General features: G+C 45.8%; 5 protein-coding genes across 5 annotated transcripts; 3 read left to right on the top strand and 2 right to left on the bottom strand.

The window, feature by feature from the left end:
- Positions 1-440: 440 nt before the first annotated feature.
- PUMCH_001933 (uncharacterized protein) lies at positions 441-7688 on the top strand (the record flags this gene model as incomplete). The annotated part of the gene is made up of 1 exon (XM_063020966.1): positions 441-7688. The coding sequence occupies one exon, from the start codon at positions 441-443 to the stop codon at positions 7686-7688; it is 7248 nt and encodes a 2415-aa protein (XP_062877036.1).
- Positions 7689-7772: 84 nt separating this feature from the next.
- On the bottom strand, positions 7773-8546 carry PUMCH_001932 (uncharacterized protein; the record flags this gene model as incomplete). Its single annotated transcript, XM_063020965.1, has 1 exon — positions 7773-8546. One exon carries the CDS (start codon positions 8544-8546, stop codon positions 7773-7775), a length of 774 nt encoding a protein of 257 aa, XP_062877035.1.
- Positions 8547-11436: 2890 nt separating this feature from the next.
- PUMCH_001931 (uncharacterized protein) lies at positions 11437-13542 on the top strand (the record flags this gene model as incomplete). The annotated part of the gene is made up of 1 exon (XM_063020964.1): positions 11437-13542. The coding sequence occupies one exon, from the start codon at positions 11437-11439 to the stop codon at positions 13540-13542; it is 2106 nt and encodes a 701-aa protein (XP_062877034.1).
- Positions 13543-13774: 232 nt separating this feature from the next.
- On the bottom strand, positions 13775-14782 carry PUMCH_001930 (uncharacterized protein; the record flags this gene model as incomplete). Its single annotated transcript, XM_063020963.1, has 1 exon — positions 13775-14782. One exon carries the CDS (start codon positions 14780-14782, stop codon positions 13775-13777), a length of 1008 nt encoding a protein of 335 aa, XP_062877033.1.
- Positions 14783-16718: 1936 nt separating this feature from the next.
- Positions 16719-19082, top strand: PUMCH_001929 (uncharacterized protein; the record flags this gene model as incomplete). Its single annotated transcript, XM_063020962.1, has 1 exon — positions 16719-19082. The coding sequence occupies one exon, from the start codon at positions 16719-16721 to the stop codon at positions 19080-19082; it is 2364 nt and encodes a 787-aa protein (XP_062877032.1).
- Positions 19083-19285: the final 203 nt, after the last annotated feature.

Below are 19285 nucleotides of genomic sequence, written 5' to 3'. Positions count from 1 at the left end.
TAAAGTCATAACGTCCAGAAAGCGCGTTCATTTGAAATTGTGTAGAATTGAAAAACAAAATCTGGATGAATCGTCTTCAAGATAATTCATAGTCAAAAGAAAACTTGCACCCAGTTTTTGGTCCCACCAATCGTGACACCATGTACGCTTGACAGGTACCCTGGAACGACAGCTAGGTCCAGAAGAACAGCGCTGTGAACCCAAGTACACACAGCAAAAAAAGTATACACAGCCAAAAAAAAAAATATAGAACAGGGCCCAAACAAAACGATCCATAGTTTGACTTATAAAAAAAAGTAATCGCCTCTTATTGGGCACCTACCGCGTATGACTATCCTTCTGAAAGCCTCAGGTTTTTCACCTACGCCCACCTGCAGACAACCCACAACCCGATTCCCTACTTTTCGCTGATCATACCTCTACCACCAACTCACCAAACCATGAGTTTACCTCCCAGGCCAGCCGGATCTCGCCGCAGACCAATTAGAAGGGAGTATGCAAACGCATTGGATACATACACGCCGGAAAGAGACACGCCCGAAGACACCGTAGACCAAAGTGAACCTTCGTCGGCACCTCCACCTACCAGACCGCCCAACCCGGGCCCCAAGCCAGCTATAAGAACGTCGAACGTCTCAAGTTCGAGACCCGTAGAGACACAACAGAATCCCCCCTCTTTCCAAGCTGCACCTGTTGCACAAACGAGTTCGCACACTGACCTCGCTTCTGCAAAGGACCCTTGGGACGAGGAGATCGGAGACATTCCTTGGGATGACGAGACTGAGAATTTGAACACTGAAGCTGAGCCTGTAATTCCTCTGGACGCTGTACCCGAAAAGCATGCCGATAGTCAAACTGAACATACACATGGCTCAATCGATCAAGTCACTTCGCAACGCCCCACGGCCCAGCCGCTGTCCTCTAAATATCAACCTGCCACTCCATCCAAACCGCAAGAAACTCCCGCCTATCAACCGGAGTCTGAATCGACTTACATCAGCCAAGCAAACCAAGCAAACCATGGCCCATGGGCTGTGGAGCTGGCCAACGAGCCGGATGCTTGGGATCAGCAGGAAGACTTAGACTTGGGACTGGATGTTTATGATGTTGAGGAGTCTCACGCCCTGAACGAAGCGGCTGCTCTGGCCGTAGCCGAGGATCACACTGCTGTTGCTCACGACAGGTCTCACCAGGAACCAAGCGTTCCAGAACCTTTCCGATCGGATGAACACTACAATGCTGAAGCACACCAAAACCATAGACCACAAACGGAGCAACTGAACAATACAAATGATCCATATGAGCCTCCTGCTCAAGAACATTTCTGGGACGAGGACTTGAACGCGTTCGAGCAGGATTACTCGAACGAGCATGGCCCTTCCTTCTCGAATAATCTGCATGAAAACCAAAACGAAAATCGGCTCCATGATTCCAAAATCCACCATAGCGATAGTCACCACAGCACTACCCATGGGAGTTTCAATTCTCACCCAGAAACCCAAGTCTCAAACAATGAAACTAGTGATTTCTACTCTAACAATCATGTAATTGAAGGCGAAACTCCTCAACTCGCCTCAAGTTTACCTCAATCAACGGACACAGTTGGCACTCACGATACAGGCTTGGATAGTATGATCGACAATTTTGAAAAGTTCAATGTTCACGATCAGGGCAACAATTTCAACTACAACCCTCTCACACCCAACAATTTTGAGCATCCGATGAGCGAAAGGCATCTGATTGAACAAAGTGAGTCGAACGAAAACGACAGGGCGGCAGTACCTTCTGAGCCTCGCGATGATCTATTTTGGGAAGATGAATCCTTCAAGCAAAACCAAAACACTGAAGATCTTGACACTCTAAGCCGCAAGTACACATTGGATACAGAGGCACATGAGCACATTGAGAGTACAGATTTCCACGCCGAAGTAAATGGATTCGAACACAATCAATTTGAGAATCCACAAGAGCTACCAGATCAGGAAATTCCTCAATATGAATTCCCGCAAGAATCAAGGGCACATGATCACGCACAACCGGTGCAAACTAGCAATCATGCATCAAGTGATGGACCAGGTATTCAATATCAGGACCAAACAATGCAAAGTTCTGAAATCGCTGAACAACCTTACAACACTCATTACTCTTCGAACTCGGAGCAGATTCAAGGCTTCGACGATGACATGCGCGCTCACCAGCACGTCCAAGATGACTCTTACGAAGCTCAGGGGTACACAGGCTTTGGCAACGAGGAACGTCCAGGAGATGATCAAAAGCCTTCATTAGAGCTACAAAGAGATCAAGATCACACTGTAATTTATTCTCCGGCGCATAACATTGATCAGGAAAATGCATCAGCCCTTCCTGAGGCCTCATATACCGATGGTGACATGAATAGAATTTCAGACCAACCTGAGCAAAATAACCTGGCAATTCTGAATCTCGATGATGATTTCCTCTTAGATGACGAGTTTCTTGATGACGATTTATTGGATGATGAGTTCCTTGACGATGAACTTTTGGATGAAGATCTCCAAGAGGATTATCTTATGGAGGAAACTCAATTTGTGACAGACCTGACTCACGTTTTTGAATCGAATGAGGTTCCTGTGGCTGAAACCGAATATGGATCATCCAAGTACGCTCCAGCCTCTGCCCCTGCTTCCACACAAGGAACTGCAAATCCAGTGGCATCAAACTATACGCCAGTATCAAGGTATGCTCCCCCATCCAATTATGCTCCCCCATCCAATTATGCTCCCCCATCCAATTATGCTCCCCCATCGACTGGTTCTTCGGTACCATTCAATGCAGTTGGGCATACGCAAGAGAGTAAATACCAACCCTATCAGTATCCATCCAACAACATTGTTCCAATGAATCCTCAACCCGAAGATACAGACGTGAGAGAGAAGTTGGCAGCAGAGAAGAAAAAGAACGATGCCTATGATTTCCCTGCTGAGTTTGCTAGACCAGTGAAACCAGTCGCTAGAAGGAAGTCAACACCCCAAATTGATGCTTCTGTTCCTTCAGCTCCTCCCCCTTTGAAGGCTCCACAAAATGAGCCAACAGTAGCACATCCACCTGCAAAGCCAGAAAAGCAATTCTTCGAAGATTTACCAGGTGTGAAAGCGCCACCACCTAGGAGGGCTGCTCCCGTCAAGGTGCAAGATGTGCCAACGAAACCAGAGCCTGTAGCACCCAGGAACGCTAATCCTGTTGCTCCTCCTAATCCATATGCAACTTTGTCAACGAAGACATCGCAAAACTTTGCTTCTTCGGCAAAATACCAGCCTTCTCAAGCAATTCCAGTGAACACTTCTGCCCCACCACCCCCACTGGTGGCTAGTACATTCCCAGCTCCACCACAACCATTTCAAAACCAAGCACCAGTGAGTAACGTCAACGCGTTTGCGCCGCCGCTCCACAGCAATGCTGGTATGGGAGCTCCAGTACCTGGCCAAATGGGAGCTGTCAATGGCTATCAATCGGTCAACAACCAGTACAATACAGCTTCCGTCGGCATGCAAGGATACAACAATGGTGCTCAATCGACTCAAGCAGCGGCAAATCAATATAATGGAAACGTTCCTCAGAGTATACCAATGCCTGCTCAGGTGTCTCAAAACGAAGCGATGTTGCAGCCACAATCCAGGTTTAATGCTCCCCAACCGCCTCACTTAGCTCCTGGAAGACAACAGCCAACAAATTATCAGCCAACAGTCAATGTGCAACCTCCGAACGCGCCACCCAATGTCCAGATACCTTTCCCATCCGCGCAACCCCAAAGTAGCGAGTCGAAGCCGCTGCCATACAAGAGTTCACGCCATAGTGATACCAGGTCTCCACAAGATGCCTATGTACCTCATTCCGGTCGTTATGGACCATCACTGACTGTATCGCATTCTAGAAAAAGCTCAATCTTGACTAATCACAAGGATGTCAACCCATACGCTCCTTTAGAAACCGTTGCGCAGTCAGGCCCTGTTACCCACTTAGCACCCTCTTTTGCACAGAGACGTTCAAACACATTGGAGAGGACGCAAGTACAACACAGGGTTGACCCTAGCACCTTCTTGCATCGTCAATTCCCTATTTTTAGATGGAATTCTTCGGATCATGTTGTCACGGCTTTACCAAACAGCAATCAGTTGCATGGTTTCTCAACTGCTCTTCAGATTAACAAAGTTGAGAATTTGGTTCTCAAGCAGAATTGTTTTAGTGACTTTCCAGGACCATTGTCAAAGGCAAAAACAAAAAAGAAGGAACTTGAAGGCTGGTTAGCTTCGCACATTCAAAAATTGAGCGAAAGAGGAGCATCACATGATGAAATTTTGCTTGCAGAAATTCTTCTAGTCCTATTGAAAAATGATGCAAAGTTCTTGTCTCCAGCTATGCAAAAGGATTTGGCAAATGTCCTTGCTCCTAACATAGACTATAGTCCAGACAATGACAGTGGTTTTAAGAATGCCAGGACAAATGCTCCTAACGCATTTAAATTGGATTCTGCTGGCTCCAATATCATCTGGAACTATATCCAATCAGGAAACACACAATCTGCGTTAGAGTTTGCAATTTCTAAAAACGACTGGCCACTTGCTATTGTGATAAGTCAGTCTTTGGGCCAATCTGCGTTCATCAAAACTTGTTCTGATTATGCTCGAGTTTGCTACCCTATCCAAGCTTCTCATGGCTCAAAGGCTCAACACATGATGCCTATATTGATGAAGCTTTTTGTGGGAGATGTGAAAGGAATCATTGATGACTTCACAAATATCAGCAGTGAGGGGACCTTTGCAAAGGACTACTATAAAGATATCATTGCCGCAACTATTATCAATGGTGCATCACAAGAATTTTTGGTTGAATTCGGTAAGTTCTTGGGAGAGTGCAAGAATCCTTGCGGAAGCGAACTCTGTTTTGCTATTGCAGGAATCTTGTTATCTTCTAAACCATTAACAAATGGCGCTATGTTCCCCGTGCTTGGATCTTTCACACTGAGTTCCATCTATTCTGAAATATATGAATACGTCCTTCTGTCTTCGTCGGCAACCCTTCAATCTCAAGCAGGGTTCCCACATACGATACCAATGAAGATCAAAAGGGCCCAAGAGCTTGCTGACTTTGGTGCTTTTACAGCTGCACGCAGATATTGTGATTTCATCGGCGGTGTACTCCGCGCGCAAGGTAAGGGTGCTTTCATCACTGAGCCCGCCAGTGTTGACTTCAAGAGACTAATGGTCAGACTCAGCGAGTGTTCTGGATCAGACTCTGGCTGGAGAAACACTTTTAGCCTGGTGAAGCTTGATGCCGTATGGGGCACGCTTGAAAAGGTTATTGGAGCAGAGCCTTCAGCCGCAAAGCCCGAAAAAGGTGTTTTTAGTAACTTCAGTCCATCGGTTTCCCGTAACGCGTCTCAGCTTGATGTCTCGCAGATACCCATCCACTCACAAAGAAGTGATGGCCATGTGCCACCATATTTTAGCACTAGCGCAACGCCTTCAGGTGTTTCGAGTCCACAAAGTAGACCACCGCAAAGCCGTTATGCCCCTGCCTCTTTTGCAAGTGGGTCGTCGGGAATGGTATTGCAAGCAGTTCTCCAACCCGGTCTTGAAACCCTGGGAACTAAACCTGCTTCTGCGCCACGTGCTGTTTCCAGGGCTGCCTCTAGCAATGATGTTCTAACCTTGAACAATTTCAGCCATGGTCCGGGGCCAAACAATACTATTTATCCAACTCAAGTCCGTAACACGGCCGCTCCAAGATTGAACTCAAATGCTCCACGTGCTTTACCAGTGAACAACCCTATTTTGGAACCACAAGAAGCAGCTGGACATGCCGTAAGATATCAGACACAAAACTATGTGAAGAGAACCTCGATTGCTTCGATGTCCGACAGCGGATCGTTAGTTCACGAACCGATCTCAAGAACAAACGCTAAAACACATTCTCGGGTGTCTTCTCTTCAGAGCGATACTCATGTAGAGGTTTCTGTTGCCAAGCTGATTCAAATTGAAAGTTCTCCTATCTTTGAACAGCAAGAAGTGTCTACCTTGTCGGTTTTATCACCTGAGAAACCACTCGAGGTGGGCAAGACTGAGTCATTTGAGGCTGAGAAGCAGCTGACACCCTCTGAAGCTTTTGAAGCTGGAGAGGAATCTTCCACAATCCCCAACGGAAATACTATTCACGAGACCAGTCAGAAGCCAGCTGTGGACCCAGCTCCAACAGACGTATCGAACGATAAGCCATCGGCTCCTCCGCCTCCAAGCGGAAGCGCAAGAAAGCCTCAGAATACTCTGTCGGATTACCCCGAGCTCTTACCAATTCAAAGAAAACCTTTGAGAGCTCCTCGCGCACCATCTAAAGGCAACCCATATGCTCCTTTAGAACATTCTCCGGCTCCGCAATCTGACAGATATGCCCCCAGATCGTTGCCTCAAAAGGAGACTGCAAGTGACCAGTTGGAAGTACAAAATCCTCTTTTGGATTCAGATTCTGGCGACATTTCACGTAGTGACAAGCAACCTTTGGAAAGTGAGGAGCCTTTAGGCAACCAAACTGATATTTCTACAGAGCCAAATACTGAAATCGAGAAGGCCGACACAATTGCAGAACCTAACATGTCAAGCAACATTGCCCCTCAAGATTCTGTAAATCCAGCACGTCTCCAGGATCCGAAATCTCTTGCGATGAAATCCCCACCTCAACCGGGTTCTGGACCACCAAAAGCGCAACGCAACCCTTACGCTCCTATAGATTCAGTACAACTTCCAGGTGGTCTGCTGAGGGCAGCTTCAAAACCAAGGTCTTACGCACCCACCACCTCGGAGAACTTACCTAGCAACCCAAGTCAGCCTTTATCGAACGCAAAGCTTGCCTCGGCAAACCTAGATATTAGCTTCGATACAGGTATGGATACCGAGGAGAATGATATTGCCCCTCCGGCCAATTTACTCAGATTAAATACAACTGATGATCCAGTGAAGAATGACTTCCTGAACCCATACAGCAATCCTGTCGGATCAGGAAATGCTCTTGGCGAGTTCTCACCCCCAGCCACTCCAGACTACACCTCGAGAGCAAATTCCGTCTTGGGTCAACAAGGCTTGTATTCAAGTAAGTTGTCGCAGACCGCAACCTATCACAAAAACTACGATGTTGAGGATGATGTTGTTCCTGGCTACGAATCACAGGGCGAGGAGGATGAAGACGAGGTGAAACCCAAGAAGAAGAGCATTCCGCAGAAAACTAAAGAACCAAGCAAAGGATCGTTTTTCAGTTTGAAGAGAAGAGATGGTGTTCCTAAGGCTGAGTTGGGACATTCAAACTCATTCTATTACCTGAAAGAGCACAAGAAATGGATTTACAGAAACCCTGAGACTGGAGAAGAACAAAAGCCTGAGGAAGGGGAGGCAGTAGCCCCACCTCCCAAGCGGGCTCCAAAACCAATGGCAAATACCGTACCAATGCCTTCTGCCCTGGCGCGCTTGGCCCCCGGTGGGCCAAGTAAACCTCCAGCCGCAAACGGGCCTCCTGGCGGAGGTGCAGCTGTGGGTTCAGCATCGTCAAGCGGGATGGTTCCAGGATTACCTACCACCGGAATGCCTATAGCTGGGTTGCCTGTTGGCAGAGCTCCTCGCAAACAGAGAAGACAGTATGTCAATGAAATGATCACAAAATCATAGCATTATTACGAAAAATTGCATCATACATAGCACTGCTAAAATATACAAAGTTCTAATAGAGATTGTCCTAGAAGAAAAGAACCGTCACCTTAATACCTCTAATTCTTGTGGACGATAGAGAATATAGTATTCTGGCCGCACCACACGGCCATTTCTCAAAAGACGATCGCAAGGAGACTGGCTGGAGAGTAAGTATCCCAAGCTTGTGTACCATCGAAATGCCACTGCATTTTCGCCAAATACCGTCAAACCTGTACCAGCAGATTGGAAATGAATACTTTGAGGAAGACGAGAGAGACAAATGAGCTGCGCAGAATCGATTTCGCAGCCATTTTTCTGCAATTGATCCCGTAAGTTGTCGCACAAGTTATCCAGGTCAGAGGAAATTTCACGAATCCTGCTCAATTCATTCAAGGAGTATGCAAGCAAATGAAACCATTGAATTAATTGTGTTCCCCGACTTTGTCCCTGATATCTGGGATCAACATGGATCTCGTACAAATAGAGACTTTGACCGTACGGTTCGCTCACCATCCGAAACGACATGAAAGCTGCAATTTCAGCGTCACGCTCACACCAAAAATACACTAGAGCCGGGTCTGTCATTTCTTCTAATTTAGAACTTTTCCACCCCGCGCCCTTGATTTTCACATACAAATTCCCTATACATTTTTCAAGTAGTTCTAAGAATCTCTCAGTGAGAGATGAGGGTATTTGCAGCGCAGACACACACTTGACACTGTAGGATTCGCCGTTGAAGTCGCACCGAGGAGGAAGAATTTTCGAGGCAACAGTTGCAATTGAGCGGCCCAATTCTTCATTCAAGATGACGTCATCTTCATCAAAGGAGGATAGCATGGGTTGGGGTCAAGTTGCAAGAGATCTGAAACATGGACTCGGTCACGTGCCTATCTTGGTATCAGAGATGGATCTGTTGCCATCAATCAACTGTAATTAACTACTACAACTCTTATTTGCGCGCATAAATTTATAGCAGGAACAAGCTATATACTACAAATTGCGAGTAAGACAACGTCGCAAATTTCCAGAGACATAGCCGTTCTTTACACGTGAAACAACGCGTTGGTGAACTAGTACCAGCCATGATGACTACATCCTGGAACAGCTCTCCAATACGAGAAAGCTCGTACCTAGACACAGCATCAGAAAACCAAAAAATGCGGGCCCAAAGGCTCTACCGCCCCATGTCTTCGCCGCTACAGAATAGACATGGCTATTGTGCAAGAGACGTCGCCAGACTCAGAGGAAAAGAAGAGCGTGAAACTCGCCGACAACAGCGCCTCGAGCTATCTCGCGAGAAAGTTACAGAGGTGCAATTGACAAAGGAAGACGAAGAGAGACTACGCAAAGAAGCTATGGATGCGGAAGTCGATGTAGATAGACTCGTTGCCCAGGAGGAACAGTTCCAGGAGGAACAGCATCAGGAGTACCTCGAAGAGCTCGAGCAAATATTGGCCCAGGAGCAGGCCGAGTTGGAGCTGCATTTCAGTGATATGCAGTTGGATTAGTAGGAGTGGGTGGGATTGAGGCTGGCCCCAATACCCACGCTTTTAACATTCTGAGTGGAGCTGTGATTCTCATACTACGTGTGTCTTTTATAGAAAATTCAATGAAGAACCAGATACGAAATGAGAACGGAATGAGTGTCTTCATTTGAGCTACTGTTCATTCAGATCTTGGATGAACTGTGTAGATTGATAGATTTTGTGTATGATCACTTCAATAAACAAGAGTTTTTGGAGATGGAATTCGAATAGTGAAGCAATATTTAATATTTGTTGTCTGATTTCGACTGCTGATTTGAGTACCACTCGCACCCGCGGAACAGCCGGAGCACCACGGAACAAGAAGAAGTGGTTATTGTTGAACGACTCTTAAATGAATTTAAGTGAAACGCTTTCTATTTTATTTTGCCGTTTCAGTGTCCGACACACCGTAATTGTAGAAATGACAATGGGCTTTAATCGATTGAAGACGCTTGACTCCAGATTCCACTATTGCAAGACATGATCCGAAAGACAATGTCAAGGATTATGTCCTGGAAGCAAAAACCTTCCAGGCAAAAAATCTTGCAGACACGAATTGAATCTAGAGTTTCTCAAAAATTCTGAAAGCATGATCACATCAAAACTTGGGCAACTACAAGCACGAATAGACTTCTGCAATCCCGCTTGAAACATGGAACGGGGTACATCAGAGCAACTCTCTCCTGTCTAGTTGGCGGGGAAACGAACATCTCTATGTTTAAATTGACGCCCAGTTATCAATAAACCCAAGATTCATGCTTCATTTCCGCTGACATCTACAGATCAAAGTAATCTATTCTGCACCATTGGCTTGGGTATCCGTATGCATGGCCCCAGACGTAATACGGTGGTACGGTATGCGACACATGACGTTCATATTAGTCTTCTTTCTGCACCTAGTAGGGTGTTAGGACAGAAGGAGCCAATAGGCGAAAAACCTCTCGACAATTTTGGCTCCGTTGGGAACAAATGGACGTTGTTGTGCATGAAGCACTAACCACGAGCCTGATCACTTCGCAGTTTTCGGTCGTAGGTGTTCTGCACCCGACTATCATGCTCCAGCGTCTATCTGTATTGTGAATCTAATCTCTTGGCACGGCTTTCTCATTATCTTTTCAGCAGCAAAGGTTGGATGTGTTTTCGCGAGAGATGACTCTTTTGAAAAATACAAATGATATCAATGATGTGAGAGACTCTTTCGTGAACATTCTCTGAAAAGATTCGCGAACGTGCGGCCACAGGCTAGCTCCCACTCTCTTCTTCACCAAATAATATCTATTTGATCAGTCCTGCAGAGACGATACAGTCTGGCACACAGATGCAAACGGTCCGACTTTTTTGTAGCGCTGTGGAGGTTCATGTCCACACATGCGACAGCAGCTGCAGGTGCAAGGGCGAGTTTCCGCATCTGGACTGGCTTTCTGCCGGAATTGAGTCCGACTTTCGGACTCTCATTTTGACCACTCTGCCTGAAGTGTACTGAAGCCCTTTTGGCCTGCTTTGCCTTTTGGTTTCTACTCGGCAGGATTCGGGTCTGCAAGAAATGACAAGACTCCCACCGTTACTTGCCTTGGATTCTTGTCGATAAGGAATAGTAAGAAGAAGCGGGCCTGATCCAAGTCTTTCCTTTGAAAAAACCCATGTCACTTTACGAGGTTCTTTGCACACCTTTTAATTTTGCTGGAGACAGGCATGTATGATTATATGACTAAGGCCAGGTATTGGCCGGGCCGCCCTGTTTCAAAGAGCGAATGCAGATTGTTCATTGTCCGCCACGCAGGAGTGTTCTACCCAGTGACATTTCACCGAATTCCCTGTGCGGCCACCCATATTAATATGTTTACCACGTGTGAGAGGAAGTTAAGGCGGCATTCTTTGTATTTGTAGTTACTGTTGGGTTCGGTTTGAAAGATTTTGTCCTCTTAATTCCATCCAAGTTCGTTCTGGTTTTGCTGGTGCTTCATGCAGAGGGGCATGTAGATCTTAAAGATAATGCCCGGTTTGCATGCAACAGAGCCAATGGGGCCCACCTTGATTCACAGGCGTTGATGGTTATGTGCTGGTAGGCGCCGCGGGTATATTCGCACAGTGCACTAAACTTTACCACTTAGTAACTTTGACGATGAGCCGGAAGTATTAATAGGGCAGCTTCCGCAAGGAAACTGGGGGATCTTTTTTTTTTTTTCTGATATCAGTCTGCAATGGTCTCTCTCTCCTCTCTTGCAACTGTATTGTTGCTTTCGTCGACCACTTTGGCAGTCGAAGGTGTCACCATCTACCATAAAGATGATTTGATTGTAAGCACATGTAAAACCATGTTGGGCAAAGCAGCCGTGCTTTTCAACGCTACAACAGATAAGGCCGGATACTGTAACCGCAAAAATCAACAAGCTTTGGGCTCGATGGCTACATGCTTGAAGATGTCCAAGAATGAGCAGGCCGTTGATACCTTCATCACCCTGTGTGCCAAATACAACTTGACTGCAGAGCAGTTTATGGCCTCTTACAACAACGCTTCGAACTTTTTGGTTAAAAATGTTACCGCTAATCCAACTTACAAGAAAGGAAAGCTTTTCTACTACCCAGTTCAGATTCCTGCAAAGACTCTTAAAGGTGCTTTTGACTCCAACATCGGTAGATACTACAACTACAACAGGGCTAATTACTACGGTTGGGTTCTTTTGGCCTACTGGTTCGCTTTAATTCTTCTTGCCGGCGCTTGTCGTTTGGTCAAATTTATTGCACCTAAGTTTGTTCAGTCCTTGAACGGAAAGGTCACCAACCTCTACAGAAAGTACATTTCTTTGCCTGCTCTTGTGAAGGAGAAGAGGGTTGCACACGGTGCGATTTTCAAGGTTTTCGAGTTCATTATTCCATCTCGTTTGGAGACCATCCAAATTTTCGTCTACTTCATCTTGACCTTGGCCTTCAATGTCGCTAACTTCCACCATGATTCTCCAAACAGTATCTGGACCGTTCAGTCCGCTGAGATTGGTAGAAAGATTGCCGACAGATCTGGTGTCATGGTCTTGTACTTGATTCCACAATTAATTTTGTTTGGTGGTAGAAACAACTTCACCCGCTGGATTTCTGGCTGGTCCTACGCCCGTTTCAATGTTATTCACCACTGGATGGGAAGAATTGTCATGATTTTAATCATTGTTCACGCTGTTGGTATGACCTTCAACGGTAAGGGTATTGGAAAGTACGACTCTCGTAACAAGAAGCCTTACGTGCGTTGGGGTTACGTTTCAACTGTCGCTGGATGCCTCATGTGCTTCCATTCTATGGCAATTTTGCGTAAGACCCGTTATGAGTTGTTTGTTCTCAGTCACAATGTTTTGGCTGTAGTGTTCATCATGGGCGCTTGGCTTCACATCGAGAATGACGAGTTCGAGCAGTTCACTATTGCCGCAACTGCAGTCTGGGCTTTTGACAAGGTGATGAGACTCGCAAGAATGGCATGGTTTGGAGTCCAAACCGCTGACGTTCAATTGATCGCCAACGAGACTCTCAAAGTTAGAGTTCCCAAGCCTTCTAGATGGAAGCCATATCCTTTGTGTCACGCATACATCTACTTCTTCAGAGCTTCTTGTTTCTGGCAATCGCACCCTTTCACTGTTGTGTACTCCACTGTTGACCAAAATGAGATTTCCTTTTTCATTAAGGTCAAGGGTGGCATGTCCAACAGCCTTTACCAGTATTTGAGCAACCAACCAGACCAAAGAGCTAGCATCAAGTGTTCCGTTGAGGGTCCTTACGGAAGTCAAGAGCCTTTGCAACACTACGAGTCTCTTGTTTTCTTCGCCGGTGGTAACGGTATCCCAGGTTTATTTGCTAGTGCCCTTGAGTTTGCTCTGAAGAACACCAACCAAAAGGTGAAGCTTTACTGGACCATTCGTCACTGGAAATCCATGGAATGGTTCTACACAGAATTTTTGTCTTTGAAAGACACCAATATTGAAGCCGTCGTGTATGTCAGCAGATACGACACCAAATTGGATGAAGATTTCATTGAAAAATTCCAACCAGAACTGTCTTCATCATCCAGTGAAAAGGATCTTGATGCCAAGAACTCCCAAGATCACGTTGCTCGTCTCATGGAGTCTCTTAGCTTCGTTGACTTCAGAAGCGGCAGACCAAACATTGAAGAGGTTGTTCAGCAAGAGATCAGTGAAACCAGCCGTTCTATGGCTGTTATTGCATGTGGTCACGACCAATTTGTTGATGCTACCCGTAAAGCAGTGGTCAACAACTTGCCAGTGGGTAAGAGAGTGGACCTCATTGACACTATGGAAGTCTGGTAAACCTATAATAATGATTTTGGAAATATTCATCTTAGATATATAATAGAAAGAAAGTTTTAAACTGTTAATTTTGAACATGTTATGTATTAGTGGTACACTCCACATCGAGATCACCACTTTATTGGAATATTATACTTAGATTGAGTGAAGCTTAATGTTACATCCATTCAATGAATGCCAAAAAAGTTCCGTTCCTTGAATTTTATATATAATGCACTGCATTTTTACACATCTACTTGTTGACGAAAGAAACACCCTTCTCGATGTTCTTAGCCAACTGCTCTTCAGCCACAGCCAACAATTGCTTCTCAGCGTCGCTGACTTGCTCCAAGATTTGGTACTCAACCTCAGCAATACCATCCTTGGACAACTTGACTGGGAAGGAGAAGTATTCAAGACCACCAACCAACTTCTTGGCCTCAGCTGCACCCTTGATAGATGGGTCCAAGTTCAAGAAAGTACATTCAGTGACTGGAGTGCCTGCAGAGGCCTTCAACAAAGACTCGGCCAAACGATAACCTGCGTAGGCCATAGACAAAGTAGCGGAACCAGCACCGTTCTTGGCCTGGACAACCTCGTCACCACCGAATTGAACACGGTTGATCAAAGTCTTCTTTTGCTCGTCAGACAACTTCTCGAAGTGAGACTTGGCACCCAAGGAGTACAATGGAACAATGGTCTCTCCGGAGTGACCACCAACAACTCTGACCTCAAAGTCAGTTGGCTTAGTCTCTTCTGGGTAAAGTTGAGAAATGAAGGTGTTAGCACGGACAATGTCCAAGGTGGTGACACCGAACAAACGAGCAGGGTCGTAAACACCCTTCTTCTTGAGGACCTCAGCAACAATTGGAACGGTGGAGTTGACAGGGTTGGAGATGATCAAAATCAAAGCCTTTGGAGCGTTCTCGGCGATACCCTCAGCCAAAGATTGAACGATACCAGCGTTGATGTTGAACAAGTCGTCTCTGGTCATACCAGGCTTTCTTGGGACACCAGCTGGGATGATGACCATGTCAGAACCCTTCAAGGAGTCAGCCAAAGCGGTCTTGTCCTCACGAGAGGAAGGCAAGAAAGACTTTGTGACAGCACCAGAGTTGATGTGACTCAAGTCAGCACCGACACCAGGGACATTGACGACGTCGAACAACGACAACTCAGTAACTTGAGGATTAAGCTTGACCAAGAGAGATAAAGGCTGGCCAATTCCGCCGGCGGCTCCACAGATTGTGACTTTGACCATTGTAGATTATAAATATGGGGTGAGGAAGAAGGGATTGCGCTCAAAAATGAGAAATGTTCTGGTGAAAATTAAACGCAATTGCGACAAATGAGTGAGGACAGGGCCATCATTTTATACACCATCGGCAGTATGGGGAACTGCGCATCTCCTGCAGGACGATTAGCATTCCCTTTGGGCTCCGGGGGTCCGGGCCCGAGGGAGAGCGTTGCCAATAATGGCCGGGGCATGCCCGAAACGACCGGGAAAAAAACGGGATGGTCAAGCAGAGGCCGTGATTGGTGGAAATGTGTGATTTTGTTTACACATTTCCATGTGGACACGCGTGTATTGCTACAGCTATGGTGGCGGGGCTGTCTTTGAGGGCTACCCGCACTAGTTTCGGAGTTTGTTAGCGGCGACGTTAGGTCCGTTCACGTGGAGGAGGGGAACCTTATGAGGACATAAGCAGGGGATTAGGGGCAAAGTAAAACTGAAAAAAATAAGAATAGACTAGATTAGTGCATTTTGTGCTTTTGCTGATTTGATTTTGTCGCAGAGGCTTTTTTATTTGTGCTGACGTCGTTTGGCTCAGTCCGTTGACACAATGCGAATATGCGTTTAGTGCAGTGATGGGATGGTATACTGGCAGATTTTGCAGCCACTTCTTGTTGAAGCCATGAGTGTGGACTTAACAGGAAGCAGACATTTTTTTCAGATCAGAAATTTCTAAAAGAAGATTGTTGATGATTATTTTATATTTTTCTCTTTTGTGAGTTAGAATTGGATCATCCAAGGATGTAGGTCAATGATCCCATATTCAGAATAATCATTGTGGGAAGGGCAGGCAAATATCAAGCAGTACCTAGATTCAGTTTACGTGGGGCTCGCATTTATTGATCCACTTTTTTTCTGGTCAGTCAGCGCTGAACAGTGCCAACCTACGGCGGTTTCCAGATCCTATTTGACCTCCTTGGCTTGGATCAGTCCAATACCACCATCCACTAGGGCTAACTACGAATTGTTTCATACGGGGTTTTTAGCTGTCATAACATCACATGACTTCCAGATATAACGGCAGCTGAAGTTCTACGGACATTTACGGGCAGCTCATATTCACCTCGACCCGGGGCTGGCACAGTTGAAATACTCAAGGGTGTCCGTGTAGAACGTGAAATTTTCACCCTAGCAAACGAAGCAAAATGCATCTGGCAAAAAATAAAAAAAAAAAATAACAAAGTAACTTTAATCGGAGAATAGAAGAAAACATTTTGCCATCTTTTTTTTTTTTGGCACTTTTTTTTCTTCATTCTTATTCTTACCTCTTTTTCGCATATCTCATTATTAGAAAACATTGAGAAAAAAAAGAAATTACACTAGCCTTTGGGTACAGTCATGAAACACCTTGACCATTAGAATCATTCGCTGACGTTCGGCATCGTGCGGGGGGCTCCGAACGCCAACCATTACTCTGATTGGCTACGGCTCACCTGGTCGCCAGAATCTGTGCCTAAAATAGCGCCCTTTTTCTTGAGTAAGTTCTGTTTCGTACTTGTATGCCGCCAGTCGAATCGGCCGCCTGCACCTGTGCCTATCACCCTGCAGAAATGCCATCGTTCGCTTTATCTGGCCCACTAAAATAGAGAAAAGGGCCGCAAAAGAAACGTTTGCAAAGGCGAAAAAATTACACCAGAAATATCCTCCCATCCAGCTTGACCGTCCAACTTCCCCCGCCTCTGGATCACCATTTTGTATTTCTGGTCAAGTATCTCCCTATCTCGCACTCAATAATACCCCGTACCCCGCAAGGGCCTAAACTTGACTCCACCTCATCCTTTGTAGCCCCACTATAAGACCAACCTTTTCTCTTGTTGGTGTTCTTCTGAAGCTTTTTTCAGCCTATACTTAAACACCTTATAGACCCCTGCTTTATATTCGGGCTTGTACTACGCCCGCTAACATGGCTGCCATCAACCACACTCGTAAGAGAAGCGAGGACATCGATCCTTTCGACACTGCCGAAAACTACTACCATGCTAAAACAGATCCCGCTCGTGCAACAAACACGTCTCGCAGTGGCCGTGTGAGAACACTTTCCATGGCCGAGTCCAAGGCATCCAAGGCAGGCTTCCTTGCTGTCTTGGAGAGCTACGAGTCTGCCTCAGGAACAACCACTCCCGACTTGACCAGCTCCAACGAGGCATCGGAGGGATACCCCATGGATTTGACCACGGAGAATATCCCCAAGAAACCCAACCACTACCATGTGCGTCGTGCCTCGTTGGATGACTCGTGGACTGTGCCCAAACGGTTCTTGATCAAAGACATCAATACAACATTAGATGAGTTGTTGCTGAACGAGGATACCGACCACAACTGCCAAATCACCATCGAAGATCTGGGACCCAAGACTCTTTTGCTCGGCACAGCCAACTCCAACGGTTTCAACCATACTGCTGTCAGAGGCACATACATGCTTTCTAACCTTTTGCAGGAGTTGACCATCGCCAAACGCTTTGGCCGCACACAAATGATTCTTGACGAAAGCAGATTGTGCGAGAACCCCGTGTCTCGTATGAAACGGTTGATCAACTCGATGTTTTGGCCTTCGCTTACTCGGCAAATCACCAAGGAAAACATTGTCGAAATGGCAAAGGATACCAAAATTGTTGAAGAATACGAGGACGAGAACGGAAACATCGTCAAACGTCACGAAAGTGTTCGCTTGTACATCCCTTACAACCGCCCTGAGCAGTTCAAGTTTTACAACTCGATCAAAGAGGAACATCCGGATGTTGAATTAGACGTACAGTACTTGCCGGAGAAAATCGATGCCGAGTTCATCAAATCTATCAACAAACGCCCAGGTCTTTTGGCTCTCGAGACACAACGCGACCCTAAGGACCCCACAAACTTAATCAATGAACCTTATGTTGTTCCTGGTGGACGCTTCAATGAATTGTACGGCTGGGATTCCTACATGATTGTTCTTGGATTATTGCTCAATGTTACACCTGAGAACCAAACTAATTTGAAGTTGTCTAGAGGTATGACTGAGAATTTCATTTACGAAATCAATCACTACAATAAGATTTTGAATGCCAACCGTTCTTATTATCTCGGACGTTCCCAGCCTCCATTTCTTACTGATATGGCCTTGAAAACCTTTCACAAGACTTTGGAGGTGAGTCCAGATAGCACAGAGGATGCAACCGATTTCTTGAAGAGGTCCATTCTAGCAGCTATTCGTGAATACAATATTGTATGGTGTTGCTCTCCACGGTTAGATCCAGACACTGGCCTCTCATGCTATCATCCAGAGGGTGTAGGTATTCCCCCGGAAACGGAGGCATCACACTTTGACGCAATCTTGAAAGAGTACGTTGAGAAGTACAATATCACTCAAGAAGAGTTTATCCAAAAATACAACGATAGAGAGATCGTGGAACCTGACTTGGATGAGTATTTCTTGCATGACAGAGCGGTGAGAGAGTCTGGCCATGACACAACTTACCGTTTGGAGGGTAAAGCAGCATACTTGGCCACTGTTGACTTGAACGCTTTGTTGTACAAGTATGAGATTGACATTGCTGAGACCATTAGAGACTACTTTGAGGACGCTCTTTTGAATCCAGAAACTGGCAAGATAGAGAGCTCTAAAGAGTGGTTCGAGAAGGCCAAGCAGCGCCAAACCAACATCACCAAATACTTATGGAACGAAGAAGACTCCATTTTCTATGATTATCATGTGAAGGAAAAGAAACAACACGACTATGAGTCTGCTACATGCTTCTGGCCCTTGTGGTCAAAAGTTGCCACAGAAGAGCAAGCAGATTTGTTGGTTCGGAACTCGCTTCCAAAATTCGAAGAATACGGAGGTTTGGTGTCTGGTACATTACGTCTGAGAGGAGAAGTTGGTATTCATAGACCCTCGAGACAATGGGACTACCCATTTGGCTGGGCACCTCAACAAATCTTGGCATGGATTGGTTTGGCAAACTACAATTACAACGGTGCTGCCCGTCGTTTGGTTTACAGATGGCTTCACATGATGACTCGTGCGTTCGTTGATTACAACGGAGTTGTCGTAGAGAAGTACAACGTTTTAAAAGGAGCCGTACCACATAAAGTTGATGCCGAATACGGAAACCAGGGTGCCGACTTCAAGGGTGTTGCCACTGAAGGTTTTGGTTGGGTCAACTCTAGTTTCTTGTTTGGCTTAACGTTTTTGAATCTCCAAGCACAAAGAAGTATTGGGGCTTTGATCCCGCCGGAGACCTTCTTGAAGAACTTAAACGAGAGTCAAAGAGATCTCTACTCCTAGGTATATATAGAAGGAGGCTACGACTGTATAGATTTATATAATAGAATTTTCATTGAAACCCCGTTGCAATTGTACAAAAAGCTGGTTTAAAGAAGTTCCCACTATCAATTGGTGTTTCACCTTTTTGATCTCCCATATACTAGAAGGAAGGATCCGAGTTATAGCCCATCAGAATTGGCAAAATTTCGAAAGTTCCCAAACAC

The sequence above is a fragment of the Australozyma saopauloensis genome, chromosome 2 (genome assembly GCF_035610405.1).
Source record: "Australozyma saopauloensis chromosome 2, complete sequence".
NCBI lineage: Eukaryota > Fungi > Ascomycota > Pichiomycetes > Serinales > Metschnikowiaceae > Australozyma > Australozyma saopauloensis.
The sequence above is the reverse complement of the archived record's forward strand: the minus strand, read 5'-3'. Positions and strand labels throughout refer to the sequence as shown.